Here is a 20,114-nt window from a genome sequence, read left to right as displayed (position 1 = left end):
GGCTCTTCCCAGAGGGAGAGACAAGAGAAGAGCCAGGGATGGTCCCCAAGCTGGGAGGCAGGTGGGGAGTTGAGTTAGTCTGAGCTGGGCAGAAAGAGGAGGGGAGACTGGGAGCAAGAAAGGGGTTCAGGGCCCATGAGCCCTCCCCCCAGAGGACTAAGGCCCTGCCCTGGCTCCTGTTAACACAGACCCTCCCCTACGCTGTGTCTCTGAGAAGCCATAAAACCTTCTACTCTACCGGCCGGTTGGGAGTCACATCTGTCTGTGGATGGGGGTGCAGGGTCGGGGGCTCCCCAACATGCCGTCACCCCCCCAGGTGTGGCAAATATCGCCCTCCTGGGCCTGCCGTCACCTTGCCCCCAAAACAGAAGTGGGGAACTGGGCAAATCCTTCTCCCTGCAGGAAAGCCCTCCAGGCAGCCCCCATGCGTGTGAATATGAACACACATGCAGGCACGTGGCCCTGCAGGGGAATCGAGCTCATGAAGCACCCTCCCCCCATACTCTCGCAGGGCTCCCCCCCAGAGCACTCGGGCCCCCTCCCCCCGGCACACAGAGAGCCCATTCAGCTGCAGGCAGGGCAGGAAGTGCCGGCTCTGGTACTGGCCCTTTGGCTCCATCCTGCCCAGCTGCTTCATTGCAGCCTTGTTCTCACTGCCTGGCAGCACACACGGCACAGGGGCTGGGCTGGCAGGCCGCGCCATGGGGAAAGCCCTGCGGCTGTGGGGCTGGGCGGCGCTATGGGGAAAGCCCTGCGGCTGTGGGGCTGGGCCGGGCCTATGGGGAAAGCCCTGTGGCTGTGGGGCCGGGCGGCGCTATGGGGAAAGCCCTGTGGCTGTGGGGCTGGGCGGCGCTATGGGGAAAGCCCTGTGGCTGTGGGGCCGGGCGGCGCTATGGGGAAAGCCCTGTGGCTGTGGGGCTGGGCGGTGCTATGGGGAAAACCCTGTGGCTGTGGGGCTGGGCCGGGCCTATGGGGAAAGCCCTGTGGCTGTGGGGCCGGGCGGCGCTATGGGGAAAGCCCTGTGGCTGTGGGGCTGGGCGGCGCTATGGGGAAAACCCTGTGGCTGTGGGGCTGGGCGGCGCTATGGGGAAAGCCCTGCGGCTGTGGGGCTGGGCGGCGCTATGGGGAAAGCCCTGTGGCTGTGGGGCTGGGCGGCGCTGTGGGGAAAGCCCTGTGGCTGTGGGGCCGGGCGGTGCTATGGGGAAAGCCCTGTGGCTGTGGGGCTGGGCGGCGCTATGGGGAAAGCCCTGTGGCTGTGGGGCTGGGCGGCGCTGTGGGGAAAGCCCTGTGGCTGTGGGGCCAGGCGGTGCTATGGGGAAAGCCCTGTGGCTGTGGGGCTGGGCGGCGCTATGGGGAAAGCCCTGCGGCTGTGGGGCTGGGCGGCGCTATGGGGAAAGCCCTGTGGCTGTGGGGCTGGGCGGCGCTATGGGGAAAGCCCTGTGGCTGTGGGGCCGGGCGGTGCTATGGGGAAAGCCCTGTGGCTGTGGGGCTGGGCGGCGCTGTGGGGAAAGCCCTGTGGCTGTGGGGCCGGGCGGTGCTATGGGGAAAGCCCTGTGGCTGTGGGGCTGGGCGGCGCTATGGGGAAAGCCCTGCGGCTGTGGGGCTGGGCGGCGCTATGGGGAAAGCCCTGTGGCTGTGGGGCTGGGCGGCGCTATGGGGAAAGCCCTGTGGCTGTGGGGCTGGGCGGCGCTATGGGGAAAGCCCTGTGGCTGTGGGGCCGGGCGGCTCCGCTCTCCTGCTGGGGCATGCGGGTTCCCAGCCTCCCCACAGGCAGGGGCTGGCTCCCAGGGACCTGGGCAGGCAGCCCCCCAGCCCGGCAGAGGGACTGGGCTGGGCTGACAGCCCCATGCTGCTGGGGCAGGGGACCCCCCGAGCTGCTCCCCCCTCTCCAGTGCTGCCAGGGTGGGGCCCAGAGCGCCAGGAGCCGGCCCTGGCTGGGTATAAGGCCTGGCCCCCACGAGCCCCCTCGGGGAGCACAGCCCAGCAAGCAACGCGGGCGGCCGCGTCCCAGTGGCCAGCAGGGGGCAGGCTGGCTGGGGAAGCTGAGGGGAGGCTGAGAGCCCCCAGCACACTCGGCTCAGCTGTTCCGGGGCCTGGGCGGTGCTGGGGGCCCCCAGAGCTGCAGCCAGAACCCAACCCCAGGCCACGCGGGGGCAGGCCGGCTCAGCACGGCCCCCTTCCTGTGGCTGGACACATCCAGCCCTGGCTGGGCTCAGGGGCCAGGCCCCACGGTGGTGGAGGGGGAGGTGGGGCTGAGCCCTTGGCTGTGGGAATAGCAAGGAGGGGGGCTGGAGCTCGGGGGAACCCTGCCTGGAGCCCCCGCCCAGCGTCCCCCTCTCGCGCCCCGGCCCGGGGGCCCACGCAGCCTGCACACAAAGCCCCGCCAGACAGCCCGGCTCGGACCAGCAGCCCTTTATTTAGCTGGGGAATTCACAGCAAGCCGGGATCTGGGTGCTTCTAAGGGGTCGGGCAGGGATGGGGGTGGAGAGGGACCCAGCTTCCTCCGCAGCAGCAGGTGCCAGCCTCGGGGTGCTGCTGGTCTCCAGCCTGGCCCCGTTACAGGGCTCCAGCCCTGTCCCCCCCTGCCCCCAGCTCGGTAGGCCAGGCCCCCGGAGCAGTGGGTAGAGTCCAGCTGCAGGCAGGGCAGGACAGATGAGCAGGCGCTGGGGCGGAGGGGGCCTGGCTGGTCCCCTGGCTCGTTCTCTGCAAGGGCAGCCTGCGGGGAGCTGGGCAGGGCACAGCACTAGGGCAAAGGCACCCAGCTCTCCAGGGTGCTGTGCCCTGACTGCGTGCAGGCCCACAGAGAGCCGGGCTGGCTGGACGGAGCAGGAACACCCCCGAGCAGCGTGGGACTGCGGCACCAGGCGGGGGAGCCAGCCAGGTCCAGGAGCACGTTCAGCACCTGCAAGGGAAACGGAGTCACTAGCAGAGCGGCCAGGCCCCAGCCCTGCCCCCTAGCTCCCGGCCACGCCTCCTCGCTCCCGGCCACGCCTCCTCGCTCCCGGCCACGCCCCCTGTGCACCACGCGAGTCCACTCCTGCCCAGTAACTCAAATGGTGGGGTGAGGGTACCCATGAGTAACTGCCAGAGGCCACGTGCAAGCCCTGAGCTGCCTGCAGGCTCTCCCTGGGGTGGCATGGCCCCCCAACCCAAACAGGCAGCAAAGAGTTAACCCTGCAGCCAGGGATCAGTAGGGGCCCCCTATCTGTGCCCTTTGGCAACTATGGAGCTGGCCCACGAGGCCCCTCCTCCAGGCACCGCGGGCTTGGGCTCACCCCCCCCCACCAAGGCGTGGAGAATCGGGACACCCGTGTGCTATTTGTAAGAGAAACGTGACTCGGTTTCCCCCTCACTCTGTACTGCTGCACAGCGGGCAGGAAGGGGTTAATTTCTCCCTGTTGCAGGCCCGGCTGGGGCAGTGACTCTGAGGCCAGGCCAGCCGCACAGGAACCGCGCGCTCAGCCAGCAGAAGGCAGGGACACGCGGGGTGAGGTCACGGTGCGCCAGGGCAGAGACAGAGCTGAATCCACCAAGGCCTGGCTAGTGCGTCTGCCACTTCAGCACCCTGCAGTGCCCGGTGCCGGGTGACTAACCAAGGCAGGCCCCTGGCACCGCTGCTGCTGGCAGCATCCCCCCAGGGGGCAACATCTCTGCCAAAGCCTGGGGCTCATCTGGACTCGGCAGAGCCCTGGCTGGTGCTTGGGGGCCCCGTCTCCCTGCTCCTCCCCACACATCTAGGCCTGGCCCAGTGATGGTGGTGACAGAGACAGGAGGGAGGCCAAGCCAGGACAGCTGGTGGCAGCGGTGGGATGCCGGGCCCAATGGCACAGCTTGCAGAAGACAAGCCGAGTGCAGAACCTAGCTTAGTCACAGGCCAGCAGGGGAGGCGGAGTGGGGGCCACTCCCAGAGGCTGCTCGCCGAGCTGGGCACGTGGGAACGCTAACGAGGCACAGCTGGCTGAACAGCCCAGGCCAGCAAGCAGGGACCCCAGGCCAGTCTCAGCTCAGCTGGCGAGAGCACCAACCGGCTCACCGGCCCTGGCGGGGGCCCGGGGAGCAGCCTCCAAGCCCAGTTCGCCAGCTGCAGCAGCAGAAGGTGGAGCTGAAAGCCGAGAGGCAGGGGATGGAAGCAGGGGGGCCGCGGCCGCGTGGGGCCGGCAGTGCTACTTGTGGGTGCCCGGGGCCGGGCGTCCAGGCGGGACGGTGTCCAGGGCTGTGACTGTGTCTGCGCCAGCCCCGCACCAGTGACATCGCGGTCACGCCGCTTTTACACCAACCAGGCTGGCGGCCGGGGCTGGGCTTGGCCACGCCTGGGAAATGGCTTCCTTGCCCCGGGACGGCTGCCACGGGCCCAGGGCGCTGCCACGCGCCTGCAGCTGAGTCACTCTCAGGCACCTGGCCGCTCTGCCGAGGAAGGGCCGGGCGAGGCGGGGGGGGCACTAGGACCCAGCGGTGCCCCACGTTTTCACAAATTTGGAGGAAGTGAGTCTGCCCAGGAAAGCTCTTGCTCCAACAAATCAGTTAGTCAGTGAGGGGCCACAGGACTGCTCCTTGTTTGTGCAGATTCAGACTCAGACGCCACCCCCTGGCGCTTGTCAAATTTCCAGGTTCCCTACACAGCTGCGTTCTCTGCATCTGGGGAAGGACGGCCGGGATGGAGGAACGAGCCAGGCAGCCCCCGGCCGGCCGCGGGGCAGAGGGAAGGAGCCAGGCAGCCCCCGGCCGGCCACAGGGCAGAGGGAAGGAGCCAGGCAGCCCCCAGCCGGCCGCGGGGCAGAGGGAAGGAGCCAGGCAGCCCCCAGCCGGCCGCGGGGCAGAGGGAAGGAGCCAGGCAGCCCCCGGCCGGCCGCGGGGCAGAGGGAACGGGCCAGGCAGCCCCCGGCCGGCCGCGGAGCAGAGGGAACGGGCCAGGCAGCCCCCGGCCGGCCGCGGGGCACAGGGAACGGGCCAGGCAGCCCCCGGCCGGCCGCGGGGCACAGGGAACGGGCCAGGCAGCCCCCGGCTGGCCGCGGGGCAGAGGGAAGGAGCCAGGCAGCCCCCGGCCGGCCGCGGGGCAGAGGGAAGGAGCCAGGCAGCCCCCGGCCGGCCGCGGGGCAGAGGGAAGGAGCCAGGCAGCCCCCGGCCGGCCGCGGGGCACAGGGAACGGGCCAGGCAGCCCCCGGCCGGCCGCGGGGCACAGGGAACGGGCCAGGCAGCCCCCGGCCGGCCGCGGGGCACAGGGAACGGGCCAGGCAGCCCCCGGCCGGCCGCGGGGCAGAGGGAAGGAGCCAGGCAGCCCCCGGCCGGCCGCGGGGCAGAGGGAAGGAGCCAGGCAGCCCCCGGCCGGCCGCGGGGCAGAGGGAAGGAGCCAGGCAGCCCCCGGCTGGCCGCGGGGCAGAGGGAACGAGCCAGGCAGCCCTCGGCCGGCCGCGGGGCACAGGGAACGAGCCAGGCAGCCCCCGGCCGGCCGCGGGGCACAGGGAACGAGCCAGGCAGCCCCCGGCCGGCCGCGGGGCACAGGGAGTGGGAACATGCAGCATGGCAAAGTGGGGAGGCACATGCCCACCTCGCAGCTGGGCTGCAGCGTGAATCAGGCTCCCCACCGTGCCACTGTCTCACCCCAGCCTGGCCAGGGCCCTGCGCTCAGCTCTCACGGGCCTTGCTGCGTCGGCCACAAGGGTCACGTGCGGCTCATGGGGGGCGGGGATCTGCCTGGGCTCTGCAGCCGAGGGCCCGACTCGGAGCCCGGCGCTCGCCCTCGGGGTGCTGCCGGTGGGATCTCATACCGCCTGGGCGCCTCGACCCCCTTGTGAGCCCAGGGCCGGCAGCCCCTCCCTGCCCAGCCCGCCCAGCCTCTGGCTCCCCAGCTTTCTGGGCCCAGCCACAAGTGATTCCGGGGGAGCCCGTGTCCACCGCCAGGCCCCGAGAATACGGCGCTCACCTCCAGGCGAGACACGGCTGCTCCGTGCCATCCGCTGCTGCACCCGTGTCCAGGGCCAGGAGGCACCTGCAGCCACCGGCCTTTCCCGTCCTCAGCCCAGAGCCACCTCCAGACACGGTCCCAGCACAATCCCCTCCACCGTGGAGCTGCTGCAGGGCCCGGCTGGCAGCCTTTCCCGGACAGCTGCTGGCAACAGGAGCCCAGGCATCCAGTCCCTCCTGCAGGCCTTGGCTTCGCAGCTGGAGCAGGGCCAGGAGAGGAGCCAGAGCGGGGGTCGATCCCCTTGGGTGGGGACAGGGGCTGCCCCCCCGGCTCCTGCCTTCACACAGCTCTGGGGGTCCCGGGGAGGGAAATGCAGGGGCCTGAGCGATGGGCACAGCCATGGGCAGAGGGGGCAGCGTTCCCAGCCCCAGCACCTCCAGGCTTGCCTGGGCCGCCTTTGCGGCAGGGCTCCCCGGCCCCCCCAGCTCAGAGCCCCGGGCGGGAGCAGCGCAGGGACTAAGGCACCAGGCGGCAGTCTGTAAGAAACAAGGCACTTGGGGACTCCTCTGCGCTGCCCAGAACGGCCTTGGCACAGCCGCTGCCCAGGGACGGGGCCACGCTGCAGGGCGGGCACCACGCTCCTGTGCCCCTGGGGCACAGGCCTGGCCTCCCCGAGGCGCCCTCTGTCTCCTCTCCAGGGGTCTGTGCTGGCATGAAACCGGCCCTTCCTTTGGGCCTCCAGCCTGGGCTCAGTGCCGCCGACCTCCACTCCGTCTCGTCTGCAGCTTCAGCCGGGCTGTCTCACGTCCTGCCCTCGCCGGCTGGGCGGCAGTTGAACAGGGTCACGCGCCGCCCCAGAGGTAGCTGCATTTCCCTGGAAGACGTGGCCATCCCGGGGCACAGCCCGTGGGCTGCATGTCCCTGCAAAGGAAAGGGTGAGCAGGGGGAGGAACGGAAGGGGGCTCTCACGGCGCCCTGCCATACCGGCCCAGCCCTGCCCCCAGCCGTGAACCAGGGAGGCAGCCGAGGCAGGACCATGCAGGGAAAGGGCAGTGGCTCTGGATTGGCAGGGGGCTGCTGTCCACTGCCTGCATCCGCCAGCCTGGGGGGGCAGTTCTACACCTGAGCAGAGGGGGCAGGGGCTGCATGCAGGGCACAGTGAGGGCTCAGCCCCAGAGAGGGAGGGAGCCGGCGGGAGCTTTGGGGATCTCTGAGCGTTTTGGGTCAGGGGGCAGATACTGGGAAGAGCGTCCTGGCTGGGCCAGGGGTGCTGGGATGGAATCCTGGGGGGCCCTGGCCCTGAACCCTTCCCCGCCTGTGACACCCACAGGGGCAGTGTCCTGCTGGCCCCGCCGGGCTCCCCGTGCCCAGCCGCCCTGCAGCAAATGCACAGAGACCCCGAGCGAGCACCCACCTGTGCGAGCCGGGAGAGGGGGCCCGAGGGCCGGCGGCCCCCACTTCAGGCCATCGGCGCTGGGTTCTTCTGCTGCGGAGACTCTGTGTCCGTCCCCTGTCCAGGCCAAGGGGGAGGGATCCCTCTGTCTGGGGGCTGCAGGGCCCTGCCAGGCTGGGGGAGGACTGTCTGTCCTGGGGGAGACAGAGGAGGCGGAGGGTCCATCCATCCCAGGAGCGGCAAGTCTGTCCGTCCAACCAGGGGAAGGGGGGAGAAGGGGCTGTGGGTCCTTGGTAGGGAATTGAGGGGTCTGTGAGTCCATCCTGGGGCAGGCGGGGGGGGGGGGCTGCGGGTCCGTCCCGGGGCAGGCGGGGGGGGGGGTGCGGGTCCGTCCCGGGGCAGGCGGAAGGGGGGGTGCGGGTCCGTCCCAGGGCAGGCGGAAGGGGGGGTGCGGGTCCGTCCCAGGGCAGGCGGGGGGGTGCGGGTCCGTCCCAGGGCAGGCGGGGGGGTGCGGGTCCGTCCCAGGGCAGGCGGGGGGGGGGGTGCGGGTCCGTCCCCGGGCAGGCGGGGGGGGGTGCGGGTCCGTCCCGGGGCAGGCGGGGGGGGGGGGGTGCGGGTCCGTCCCGGGCAGGCGGGGGGGGGGGGTGCGGGTCCGTCCCCGGGCAGGCGGGGGGGGGGTGCGGGTCCGTCCCCGGGCAGGCGGGGGGGGGTGCGGGTCCGTCCCAGGGCAGGCGGGGGGGGTGCGGGTCCGTCCCGGGGCAGGCGGGGGGGGGGGTGCGGGTCCGTCCCGGGGCAGGCGGGGGGGGGGGTGCGGGTCCGTCCCGGGGCAGGCGGGGAGGGAGGGGGGGCTGCGGCCCGGCGGCGCTCAGACGATGTCGCGGTGGCCCCGGCAGCGGCGCGCCAGGCAGTAGAGGCCCGAGAGCAGGTGCAGGGCTGCGGCCAGCGCCCCGCAGACGGCGGCGCCCAGGTAGGCGCGGTAGGGGCAGCGCTGGCTGTAGCCGCGCAGGGTGCAGTAGCTGTTGCGCTCCGCCTTGTGGCCCATGACGCCCGCGGCCGCCGCGTAGAGCCCGGCGCCCAGCAGCAGGTCGTGCGCCGCGTTGGTGAGCAGCCAGCGGGCGCCCAGCCCCGGCACCAGCGCCCAGCGCCCCAGCAGGCTGAGGCCGAGCAGCGCCAGCGCCAGCAGCCAGGCCAGCACGGCGGCGAAGAGCGCGAAGTGCGCCGCGCCCTCGTACTTGTGCGCGGCCACGGTGGCCCAGCAGGCGGCGCCCAGGAGCAGCTGCCCCAGGCGCAGCGGGAGCAGCGGGCTGCGCACGAAGGGCCGGTGCAGGCCGAGGGGCCCGCGGGCGGGCGAGCCGGGCGGCGCGGCGGGGGGCGCGGGAGGCGGCATGGCTGCAGCGCGGACCCTGGGCCGCTCCCCGGCGCCACTTCCTCTGCGCGGGGCTGCCAAACATCTGGCGCTAGCGGGCCTTCCTGCGCCGGCCGCCCCGCCCCGCCCCGCCCCGCCCGCCGCGACGTGCCGGGGGCTCGCTGCGAGCTCGCTGCGAGGGGCGCGGTCCGCCGGCCCGCTGCCCCGCACCCCGCGCGCTGCCCCGCCGGCCCGCAGAGCCCGCACCCCGCGCGCTGCCCCGCCGGCCCGCAGAGCCCGCACCCCGCGCGCTGCCCCGCCGGCCCGCACAGCGCCTGCCTGCACCCCGCACCCGGCCCTGCCAGCCGCATCCTGCATCTGGCCCGCTGCCCCGACAGCCCGCTCCCTGCCCCTAGCGCCTGCCTGCACCCCGCATCCTGCACCCGGCCCACTGCCCGGACAGCCTGCAGAGCCTGCACCCTGCACAGCGCCTGCCTGCACCTCACGCCCGGCCCTCTGCCCCACCACCCCATACACCCTGCTCCTAGCGCCTGCCTGCACCCCGCACCCAGCCCGCTGCCCTGACAGCCTGCCCCCTGCTCCTAGCGCCTGCCTGCACACTGCACCCGGCCCGCTGCCCTGACAGCCTGCCCCCTGCCCCTAGCACCTGCCTGCACCCCGCACCCAGCCCGCTGCCCTGACAGCCTGCCCCCTGCTCCTAGCGCCTGCCTGCACACTGCACCCGGCCCGCTGCCCTGACAGCCTGCCCCCTGCTCCTAGCGCCTGCCTGCACCCCGCACCCAGCCTGCTGCCCTGACAGCCTGCCCCCTGCTCCTAGCGCCTGCCTGCACACTGCACCCAGCCTGCTGCCCTGACAGCCTGCTCCCTGCCCCTAGCGCCTGCCTGCACCCCGCACCCAGCCTGTTGCCCGGACAGCCTGCCCCCTGCTCCTAGCGCCTGCCTGCACCCCGCACCCAGCCCGCTGCCCGGACAGCCTGCTCCCTGCTCCTAGCGCCTGCCTGCACCCCGCACCCAGCCTGCTGCCCGGACAGCCTGCCCCCTGCCCCTAGCGCCTGCCTGCACCCCGCACCCAGCCTGCTGCCCGGACAGCCTGCCCCCTGCCCCTAGCGCCTGCCTGCACCCCGCACCCAGCCTGCTGCCCGGACAGCCTGCCCCCTGCCCCTAGCGCCTGCCTGCACCCCGCACCCAGCCTGCTGCCCGGACAGCCTGCCCCCTGCCCCTAGCGCCTGCCTGCACCCCGCACCCAGCCCGCTGCCCGGACAGCCTGCCCCCTGCTCCTAGCGCCTGCCTGCACCCCGCACCCAGCCCGCTGCCCGGACAGCCTGCCCCCTGCCCCTAGCGCCTGCCTGCACCCCGCACCCAGCCCGCTGCCCGGACAGCCTGCCCCCTGCCCCTAGCACCTGCCTGCACCCCGCACCCTGCACCCAGCCCGCTGCCCGGACAGCCTGCCCCCTGCCCCTAGCACCTGCCTGCACCCCGCACCCTGCACCTGGCCCACTGCCCGGACAGCCTGCAGAGCCTGCACCCTGCACAGCGCCTGCCTGCACCTCACGCCCGGCCCTCTGCCCCACCACCCCATACACCCTGCTCCTAGCGACTGCCTGCACCCCGCACCCGGCCCGCTGCCCTGACAGCCTGCCCCCTGCTCCTAGCGCCTGCCTGCACACTGCACCCAGCCCGCTGCCCGGACAGCCTGCTCCCTGCCCCTAGCGCCTGCCTGCACCCCGCACCCGGCCCGCTGCCTGGACAGCCTGCAGAGCCCACACACTGCACAGTGCCTGTCTGCACCCCATGTCTGGCCTGCTGCCCCACTGACCCGCCCCCTGCCCCTAGCTCCTGCCTGCACCCAGCCCACACAGCGCCTGCCTGAGTCCTGCACCCAGCCCACTGGCCTGCAGAGCCCGCACCCTGCATAGCGCCTGCCTGCACCTCATGCCCGGCCCTCTGCCCCACCAGCCCACCCACCCCGCATCCATGCCTGGCCTCCTGCCCTGTCAGCCCACACAGCACCTGCCTGCACCCTGCATCATAAGAATGGCCAGACTGGGTCAGACCAATGGTCCGTCTAGCCCAGGGTCCTGTCTGCTGACAGTGGCCAATGCCAGATGTCCCAGAGGGAGGGATCACAACAGGGAATCCTCAGGTGATCCCTCTCCTGTTACGCATTTCCAGACAAACAGAGGCCAGGGACACATTCCTACCCACCCTGGCTAACAGCCATTGATCGACCTAACCTCCATGAATCTAGCTAGCTCTTTTCTGAACCCTGTTAAAATCCTAGCTTTCACCACATCCTCTGGCGAGGAGTTCCACAGGTTGACTGTGCACTGAGTGAAGAAAAACTTCCTTTTGTTTGTTTTAAACCTACTGCCAATAACTTCATTTGGTGACCCCTACTTCTTATATTGTGGGAATAAGTAAATAACTTTTTCTTATTCACTTTTTCTATACCACTCATGATTTTATAGACCTGTCTCCTATCCCCCCTTAGTCTCCTCTTTTCTAAACTGAAAAGACCAACTCTTTTAAATCTCTCTTCATATGGGACCGGTTCCAAACCCCAATCATTGTTGTTGCCCTTTACTGAACCTTTTCCAATGCCAGTATCTCTTTTTTGAGATGAGGTGACCACATCTGTGCGCAGTGTCCAAGGAATGGGTGTACCTGGCTTTATATAGAGGCACTAAGATATTCTCCGTCTTATTCTCTCTCCCTTTTTTAATGATCCCAAACATTCTGTTTGCTGTTTTGCCTGCCGCTGCCCAGCACAGGGGGATGTTTACAGAGAACTCTCCACAGTGACTCCAAGATCTCTCTCTTGAGTAGTTGTAGCCAAATTAGTCCCTATCACATTGTATATATCGTTGGGATTATTTTTCCCAATGTGCATTTCTTTTCATTTATCAACATTAAATTTCATTTGCCATTTTGTTGCTCAATCACTTTGGCTACGTCTGCACTGCACCTCTCTTGTGCAAAAGCCTATGCAAATGAAGCGCAGATTAGCATATTGCTGCACTTCATTTGCATAATTAATTAGGGGCCATTTTTGCACAAGAGGCTTTTGTGCAGAAACGGACCCTAATTAATTATGCAAATGAAGCACAGCAATATGCTAATCTACACTTCATTTCCATAGGCTTTGCACAAGAGAGGTGCAGTGTAGACGTAGCCTTAGTTTGGTGAGATCTTTTTTAAGCTCTTCACAGTCTGGTTTGGTTTTAACTATCTTGAGCAGTTTGGGATCATCTGCAAATTTTGCCACCTGCCTGTTTACCCCTTTCTCTAGATCATTTATACATAAGTTGAATAGGATGAGTCCCAGGACAGACCCTTGGGGGACCCCACTAGTTACCTCTCTCCACTCGGAAAACTGACCATTTATTCCTGCCCTTTGTTTCCCGTCTTTTAACCAGTTCGGAGTCCACGAAAGGACCTTCCCTCTTATCCCATGACAACTTCCTTTACTTAAGAGCCTTTGGTGAGAGACTTCATCAAAGGGTTTGTGGAAGTCTAAGTGCACTAGATCCACTGGATCCCCCTTGTCCACATGTTTGTTGACCCCCTCAAAGAACTCTAGTAGATTAGTAAGGCAGGATTTCCCTTTGCAGAAACCATGTTGACGTCCCCCAACAAATTACATTCATCCAGGTGTCTGACAATTTTATTCTTTACTATAGTTTCAACCAATTTGCCTGGTACTGACATTAGACTTACCAGTCTGTAATTGCCAGGATCGCCTCTAGAGCCCTTTTTAAACATTGGCGTCATGTTAGCTATCTTCCAGTCATTGGGTACAGAAGCTGATTTAAAGGATCGGTTACAAACCACAGTTAATAGTTCTGCAATTTCTCATTTGAGCTCTTTCAGATCTCTTGGGTGAATGCCATCTGGTCCCATGGACTTGTTACTGTTCAGTTTAGCAATTTGTTCCAAAACCTCCTCTAATGACACCTCAACCTGAGACAATTCCTCAGATTTGTCACCTAAAAAGAACGGCTCAGGTTTGGGAATCTTGACGCAAAGAATTCATTTAGCTTCTCCATTATGACTTTATCATCTTGGAGTGCTCCTTTAGCATCTCGTCTAAGGGCCCCTCTGGTTGTTTAGCTGGCTTTCTGCTTCTGATGTACTTAAAACACATTTTGGTATTACTCTTTGGCTGTGTCTAGACTGGCAAGTTTTCCGCAAAAGTAGCCGCTTTTGTGGAAAAACTTGCCAGCTGTCTACTCTGGCCGCTTGAATTTGTGCAAAAACACTGACGAGCTAATGTAAGATTGTCAGTGTTCTTGTGCAAATACTATGCTGCTCCCGCTCGGGAAAAAGCCCTCTTGTGCAAATGCTTTTGCGCAAGAGGGCCAGAGTACACAGCTAAAAACTGTTTTGCGCAAAAAAGCTCCGATGGCGAAAATGGTGATCGGGGCTTTCTTGCGCAAAACCGCGTCTAGATTGGCACGGACGCTTTTCCGCAAAAAGTGCTTTTGTGCAAAAGTGTCCGTGCCAATCTAGACGCTCTTTTCCGCAAATGATTTTAACAGAAAAACTTTTCTGTTAAAAACATTTGCAGAAAATCATGCCAGTCTAGACATGAGTTTTGAGTGTTTGGCTAGCTGTTCTTCTGACTCCTTTTTGGCTTTTCTTATTACATTTTTACACTTAATTTGACAAAGTTTATGCTCCTTTCTATTTTCCTCACTAGGATTTGACTTCAACTTTTTAAAAGATGTCTTTTTATCTGTCACTGCTTCTTTTACTTGGTTGTTAAGCCATGGTGGCACTTTTTTGGTTCTCTTATTGTGTTTTTTAATTTGGGGTATACATTTAAGTTCGGCCTCTATTATGGCGTCTTTGAAAAGTTTCCATGCAGCTTGCAGGGATTTTACTTTTGTCACCCAAACCTTTTCATGTTTGTTTAACTAACCTCCTCATTTTTAAGAGTTTCAGAGGGTAGATGAGTTCATCTGTTACAGAAAAAAACAACACACATTTTTTTGGTTTATAGACTAACAAAACATGTAGATGGTATCACGAGTTTTCGTGGGCACAGCCCACTTCTTCAGATGACAACTCCGGTCAGATGTTGTTAGTCTATCAAGTGCTGCCAGACCATTTGTTGTTTTTTCCTCATTCTTGTGCCGTTCCCCTTTCTAAAATTAACTGCTAGTGTTGGGCTCATGAGGTGGTTTCCCACCAGAGGGATGTTACATTTTATTACATGATGGTCACTATTTTCAAGCGGTCCAGTTATATTCACCTCTTGAACTAGATCCTGCGCTCCACTTAGGACTAAAACAAGAATAGCCTCTCCCCTTGTGGGTTCCAGAACCAGCTGCTCCAAGCAGCAGTTATTTAAGGTATCTCAGTATCCCATCCGGAGGTGACGTGTGCCCCGTCAATATGGGAACAGTGGAAATCCCCCACTTTTATCGAGTTTTTTATTTTGACAGCCTCTCTAATCTCCCTCAGCATTTCATAGTCACTAGCACCGTCCTGGTCAGGTGGTTGCTAATAGATCCCTCCCGCTATGTTCTTATTATTGGAGCTTGGAATTACTAGCCATAGAGATTCTGTGGAACATTTTGGCTCATTTAAGATTTTTACTTCATTTGATTCTGCATTTTCTTTCACGTACAGTGCCCCTCCCACACCAGCACGACCTGTTCTGTCCTTCCAATATATTTTGTACCCTGGTATGACTGTGTTCCATTGATTGTCCTTATGCCACCAAGTTTCCGTGATGCCTATTATATCAATATCCTTTAAAACAAGGCGCTCGAGTTCACCCATCTTCTTATTTAGACTTCTAGCATTTGTCTTTTATTATTGTCTATTATTTATCTGTCTGCATTGCCTGATGTGTTAGACTCTTTTTCACTTTCACGCATACAGAATGGGGTCAGTTTCACGCATACAGAATGGGAAGTGACTGTCTAGGAAGGAGTACGGCAGAAAGGGATCTAGGGGCTATAGTGGACCATGAGCTGAATATGAGTCAGCAGTGTGATGCTGTTGCAAAAAAAGCAAACATGATTCTGGGAGGCATTAACAGGTATGTTGTGAGCAAGACACGAGAAGTCATTCTTCCGCTCTGCTCTGCGCTGGTTGGCCTCAGTTGGAGTATTGTGTCCAGTTCTGGGCACTGCATTTCAAAAAAGAAGTGGAGAAATTAGAGAGGGTCCAGAGAAGAGCAACAAGAATGATGAAAGGTCTAGAGAACATGACCTATGAGGGAAGGCTGAAAGAATTGGGTTTGTTTAATTTAGAAAAGAGAAGATTGAGGGGGGACATGATAGCAGTTTTCAGGTATCTAAAAGGGTGTCATACGGAGGAGGGAGAAAACTTGTTCATCTTGGCCTCTGAGGATCGAACAAGAAGCAATGGGCTTAAACTGCAGCAAGGGAGGTTTAGGTTGGACATTAGGAAAAAGTTCCTGCCTGTCAGGGTGGTCAAACACTGGAATAAATTGCCCAGGGAGGTTGTGGAATCCCCATCTCTGGAGATATTGAAGAGTAGGTTAGAAATAAAAAAAATGTCTATCAGGATGGTCTAGACAGTACTTGGTCCTGCCATGAGGGCAGGGGGCTGGACTCGATGACCTCTCGAGGTCCCTTCCAGTCCTAGTGTTCTATGATTCTATGACTTGATTGTTTCTCATCTGATCTGACCCACACTTCCATCCTCTCCTCCTGACTAGAACACAGAGCATCTCTATTAATAGACCCTCTCCTAAGAGATGCCTCTGTCTGATCCCTGTGCTCCTCCACACCCATTGGCTTTCCCCCAGCCCTCAGTTTAAAAACTGCTCGACGACCTTTTTAATGTTAAGTGCCAGCAGTCTGGTTCCATTGTGGTTTAGGTGGAGCCCGTCCTTCCTGTATAGGCTCCCCCGATCCCAAACATTTTCCCAGTTCCCAATAAATCTAAACCCCTCCTCTCCGCACCATCGTCTCATCCAGGCAGAGACTCTGAAGCTCTGCCGGCCTACCCGGCCCTGCGCGTGGAACCGGAAGCAATTCAGAGAGTGCCACCATAGAGGTCCTGGATTTCAATCTCTTTCCTAGCAACCTAAATGTGGCCTCCAGAACCTCTTCCCTACCCTTTCCTATGTCACTGGTACCCACAGGTACCACAACCACCGGCTCCTCACCGGCACTGCACATGAGAGAATCACAACCTTTGCACCAGGCAGGCAAGTCACCATATGGTTCTCCCGGTCATCACAACCCAACTAGCTAGAATAGGAATAGAGATGTAGCCGTGTTAGTCTGGTGTAGCTGAAACAAAACACAGGACCATGCAGCACTTTAAAGACTAACAAGATGGTTTATTAGGCGATGAGCTTTTGTGGGCCAGACCCACTTCCCAACACCCTCCCAAGATTCCCTGTTAGCTGCCCGTTTGCAAAGCGTCCCGTGCCTGGCCCCCAACCTACGAGCCCACACACCCTGCACAGCACCTCACCATGTCCCCCCAGCACTGGGCCTCCCTAGCCACACCACCGTCCTCCCCCCAGTCCCGCTGCCTCAGCCCTGCCACCATGTCCCCCCACCCTGCTGCACCCAGCAACCCCAGCCACACTTCCCTCCCGTCTCACCACGCAGTGCTGCACCGGGCGTCCGCAGCCCCACCAGACATCACAGGACTCGTGCCTGGTGTGCAGGGCCATCCTGAGGATTTCTGGTGCCCTTGGTGGGATTATTAAACTGGCACCCCTATACACTGACAGTGCCCCAGAAATACGGGTGCCCTGCTGCTGTCCCTAGTCTTGCTGCCGTGTGGCCCCCGGCCCCCGCCCCTGTGCTGGACCAGACTTGTGGGCTCTGTCTCGGAGGGCGGCTAAAGCCTGGTGCTTCAGAAAAAGGCACAACCCCTGCCCCCCGCCTTGTGCCCAGCTGCCTGCAGCGGTGTGGCCTCCCTCGGGTCCCAGGAGATGGGAGAGGCACGGGGGAGGGGAGGGGCAGATCTTCCATTGCCCCATGTCAGTGCAGCGGGGGGCTTTCTAGCCACGCAGCTCTTCCTCCGGCGGCGCGTCCTCCCCAGCCAAGCCGGTCCAGTAAGATACTCCCACCTCGCCTCTGCTGTGCCTCGCTGCGCGGCGCCCTGGCGAGAGCGGCGGAGCCCCGACGGCCTTCCTGACCCCGGCTGCTGGGGCCCCGCCGCATGAGGATGGGCCCCACTGTCCCTCCCGCGTCCTCACCCCGCCAGCCCGGGGTCACCGGCCTCCCCACGCCACGGCGAAGGGCGGTACAGCCCAGCCTGCCGCCGCGGGCCAGCGCCCCTCTCCGGCCGGCCGCCCCTTCGCCTGGCCCGGCCCGAAGCCCTGCAGCGGGGCCCGGGCAGCGGCGCGTGCTGCGTCCCCGGGGGGGCAGCTCCAGCCTCGGACCCCCCCGTGCGGGCAGCGCTGGGCTGGCGGAGGCACGCGGGAGCCCCCCACCCCACATGGGGGGCGTGAGCCAACGGCCCCCCCTGGCCCCTCTGCGGGGAGCCCCCCCACCCCGCATGGGGGGTGTGAGCCAACGGCCCCCCCCGGCCCCACTGCGGGGAGCCCCCCCACCCCGCATGGGGGGTGTGAGCCAACGGCCCCCCCCCGGCCCCACTGCGGGGAGCCCCCCCACCCCGCATGGGGGGCGTGAGCCAACGGCCCCCCCCCCGGCCCCACTGCGGGGAGCCCCCCCACCCCGCATGGGGGGCGTGAACCAACGGCCCCCCCCGGCCCCTCTGCGGGGAGCCCCCCCACCCCGCATGGGGGGGCGTGAGCCGACGGCCCCCCCCCCGGCCCCTCTGCGGGGAGCCCCCCCCACCCCGCATGGGGGGCGTGAACCAACGGCCCCCCCCGGCCCCACTGCGGGGAGCCCCCCCACCCCGCATGGGGGGCGTGAACCAACGGCCCCCCCCCGGCCCCACTGCGGGGAGCCCCCCCACCCCGCATGGGGGGCGTGAACCAACGGCCCCGCCCCTCACCGGAGCCTTTGGCCCCCCACTGCGGGCGGGGGCGGGGCTCGGGCTCCCCCTGGCGGGGCGGGGCCGCCGCTAGTCACCGCTCGCCCCTTGACGTCACTGGGCGCCACGTGTCCCCCCGGGGGCGCCGGGCCCCGCCCCCTGCGCGGGCCGGATGGGGGCAGCCGCTGTCTCCGCGCTCGGCGGCGGCCGCTGATTGGCTGCGAGGCTGGGGGCGGGGCTCGAGCAGGACCCCGGAGCCCCGCGAGCAGGTAGCCCGCCCCCGCAGGGCAGTGGTCCGTGGGGGGGGCAGGCCCGTTGGACGAGGCGGGGGGGGGGGGGAGAAAGGGGCCAGGCCCGTGGGGGGGGGCAGGCCCGTGGGAGGAGGCTGGGGGGGGGGGGTAGAAAGGAGCCAGGCCGGTGGGGAGGGGGCAGGCCCGTGGGACGAGGTGGGGGGGAGAAAGGGGCCAGGCCCGTGGGGGGGGGGGCAGGCCCGTGGGAGGAGGCTGGGGGGGGGGGTAGAAAGGAGCCAGGCCCGTAGGGGGGGGGCAGGCCCGTGGGACTAGGCAGGGGGGGGAAAGGAGCCAGGCCCGTGGGACGAGGTGGGGGGGGAGAAAGGGGCCAGGCCCGTGGGACGAGGCGGGGGGGGGAAAAGGAGCCAGGCCCGTGGGACGAGGTGGGGGGGAGAAAGGAGCCAGGCCCGTGGGACGAGGCGGGGGGGGGGGGGGGGAGAAAGGAGCCAGGCCCGTGGGGGGGCGGCAGGCCCGTGGGACGAGGCGGGGGGGGGGGGGGGAGAAAGGAGCCAGGCCCGTGGGGGGGCGGCAGGCCCGTGGGACGAGGCGGGGGGGGGGGGGGAGAAAGGAGCCAGGCCCGTGGGGGGGCGGCAGGCCCGTGGGACGAGGCGGGGGGGGGGGAGAAAGGAGCCAGGCCTGTGGGGGGGCGGCAGGCCCGTGGGACGAGGCGGGGGGGGGGGGAGAAAGGAGCCAGGCCCGTGGGGGGGCGGCAGGCCCGTGGGACGAGGCGGGGGGGGATGTGACACTCATCATCGTGTCTCCTTTCTGCCCCCCAGGGAGCCCCATGGGCACCCCGGCCTCTGTGGCGTGCGACCCCCCCCAGGGCCAGGCCCCTGCGGCCCAGACCCGGAAAACAGGCTCCGCCAACATCTTCAGGGGCGTGGGGCTGGGGCAGCTGCAGCGCCTGTTCCGGAGCCGTGGGGACGAGCGGGCGGACGAGCGGGCCCGGCTGGTCTGGGAGGCTGCGGGTGACCGGCGTGTGGCCCAAGCCCTGCGGCAGCTCAGGCCCAGGCACCGAGCCCAGCTGAGTCTCGCAGCCCAAGGGGGCAGGAGGGTCCAGACACTGCAGCCGTTCGGCTACCCAAGGTACAGGGCTGCCAATGCCCCTGGAGCTGGAATGGGCGGGGGGCTCTGAGTATGGGGACCAGGCCACGCAGCCCAGGTGAGGCACCCAGAACTGGGGGGGACCAGAGACCTCCCCCCCAAACTGGCTAACCAGTTAAATAGGATGTTGCATCCCTACTGGGGTCTGCTGCAGAGGTGGGATCGGGGGGGGGGGGGGGAGAGGCCACAATGGGGCACCATTCCCCTGCCCCATATGAGGCCGGGGGAGGGAACCACATGCCGCAGTGCTGTGGGGAGAGCTTGACGGCTGGGGCCTCAGGCAGCCCTTCACTGCCAGGTGGGCAGGCTGACTCGGGCAGTTCCACCCTCACCCCTAGAGCCCAAAGCTGCTGTGACACCCAGGGGCAGGGGGCCCCGTGCTCTCCTGCCCCTCAGCTGGGCTGTTTGTTCCCTTGCAGGCCAGAGGACCGCAGCACCCCCACTGCAGCCCCCGGAAGCAGCATGGGGCTGGAGGGGCCCAGCAGGGCCAGGCAGCCCCCCGCGCTGGCGAGGAAAGATCCAAGGAGCAGGCAGCGGAAGAGGGGCCCTGGGCCCACGGGCTATCTACACCAGCTCCAGCAGTGAGGGGCAGCTGGAGCTAGGCCAAGCAGCACAGGTGAAGGGAAGGAGCAGCCCTTGCAGCCAACACTAACCTGGGCCTGAGACCGGAGCCAGCCTGCACAAGCAGGCAGCCTCCCCCCCTTTGGCCTGGCTGGGGGCAGCATGGAGGGCAGCTGCAGGACTCAGCACCAGAGCTGGCCTCCTGGGGGGCCCAAGTCCCCCTCACCCAGGGGAGCCCTCCCAGCAGGTGTGGCCCTTGGCCAAGCAAAACACTGGCCATTGATTAGAGCGGGGCAGCATGTGCAATAAAAGCCGGAGCAGCCAGGCCTGTGAGACCTGTTTGTGCCTCTCTGCCCGGGTTGGGCTCCATGTTGCCTTCAGCCTGGCTGGCACAGCCCCCCTGCCTCGGGCCTGGGCTCCCCCCCCATGCTCAGCCAGGCAGGCAGGGCACCAATCCCAGAGCAGCCCAGCTCTGGGGGCCCTGGCCCAGGAGGGGTGCAGGTTGGCAGTGTGCTGGGCCCAGCTGCGCCAGGCAAAAGGGCTGGGGAAGGACCCAGG

General features: G+C 65.2%; 2 protein-coding genes and 1 long non-coding RNA gene across 3 annotated transcripts; 1 reads left to right on the top strand and 2 right to left on the bottom strand.

Annotated features, from left to right (window-relative positions):
* Positions 1 to 2,397: 2,397 nt before the first annotated feature.
* On the bottom strand, positions 2,398 to 7,642 carry LOC142824420 (uncharacterized). The gene is made up of 3 exons (XR_012899300.1): positions 7,317 to 7,642; positions 5,921 to 6,823; positions 2,398 to 2,902 (listed from the first exon to the last, which is right to left on the bottom strand). It is a non-coding gene; the product is annotated as an uncharacterized LOC142824420 (long non-coding RNA).
* Positions 7,643 to 8,007: 365 nt separating this feature from the next.
* On the bottom strand, positions 8,008 to 8,860 carry MARVELD1 (MARVEL domain containing 1). Its single transcript, XM_075916364.1, has one exon. The coding sequence runs from the start codon at positions 8,680 to 8,682 to the stop codon at positions 8,161 to 8,163; it is 522 nt and encodes a 173-aa protein (XP_075772479.1). The 5' UTR covers positions 8,683 to 8,860; the 3' UTR covers positions 8,008 to 8,160.
* Positions 8,861 to 17,710: 8,850 nt separating this feature from the next.
* On the top strand, positions 17,711 to 19,882 carry LOC102448807 (arginine vasopressin-induced protein 1). Its single transcript, XM_075916362.1, has 3 exons — positions 17,711 to 17,870; positions 18,668 to 18,977; positions 19,415 to 19,882. The coding sequence occupies exons 2-3, from the start codon at positions 18,676 to 18,678 to the stop codon at positions 19,578 to 19,580; spliced, it is 468 nt and encodes a 155-aa protein (XP_075772477.1). The 5' UTR covers positions 17,711 to 17,870; positions 18,668 to 18,675; the 3' UTR covers positions 19,581 to 19,882.
* Positions 19,883 to 20,114: the final 232 nt, after the last annotated feature.

This window comes from Pelodiscus sinensis, unplaced genomic scaffold (genome assembly GCF_049634645.1).
Source record: "Pelodiscus sinensis isolate JC-2024 unplaced genomic scaffold, ASM4963464v1 ctg141, whole genome shotgun sequence".
Lineage (NCBI taxonomy): Eukaryota > Metazoa > Chordata > Testudines > Trionychidae > Pelodiscus > Pelodiscus sinensis.
This window is presented reverse-complemented; position numbering and strand designations above follow the sequence as displayed.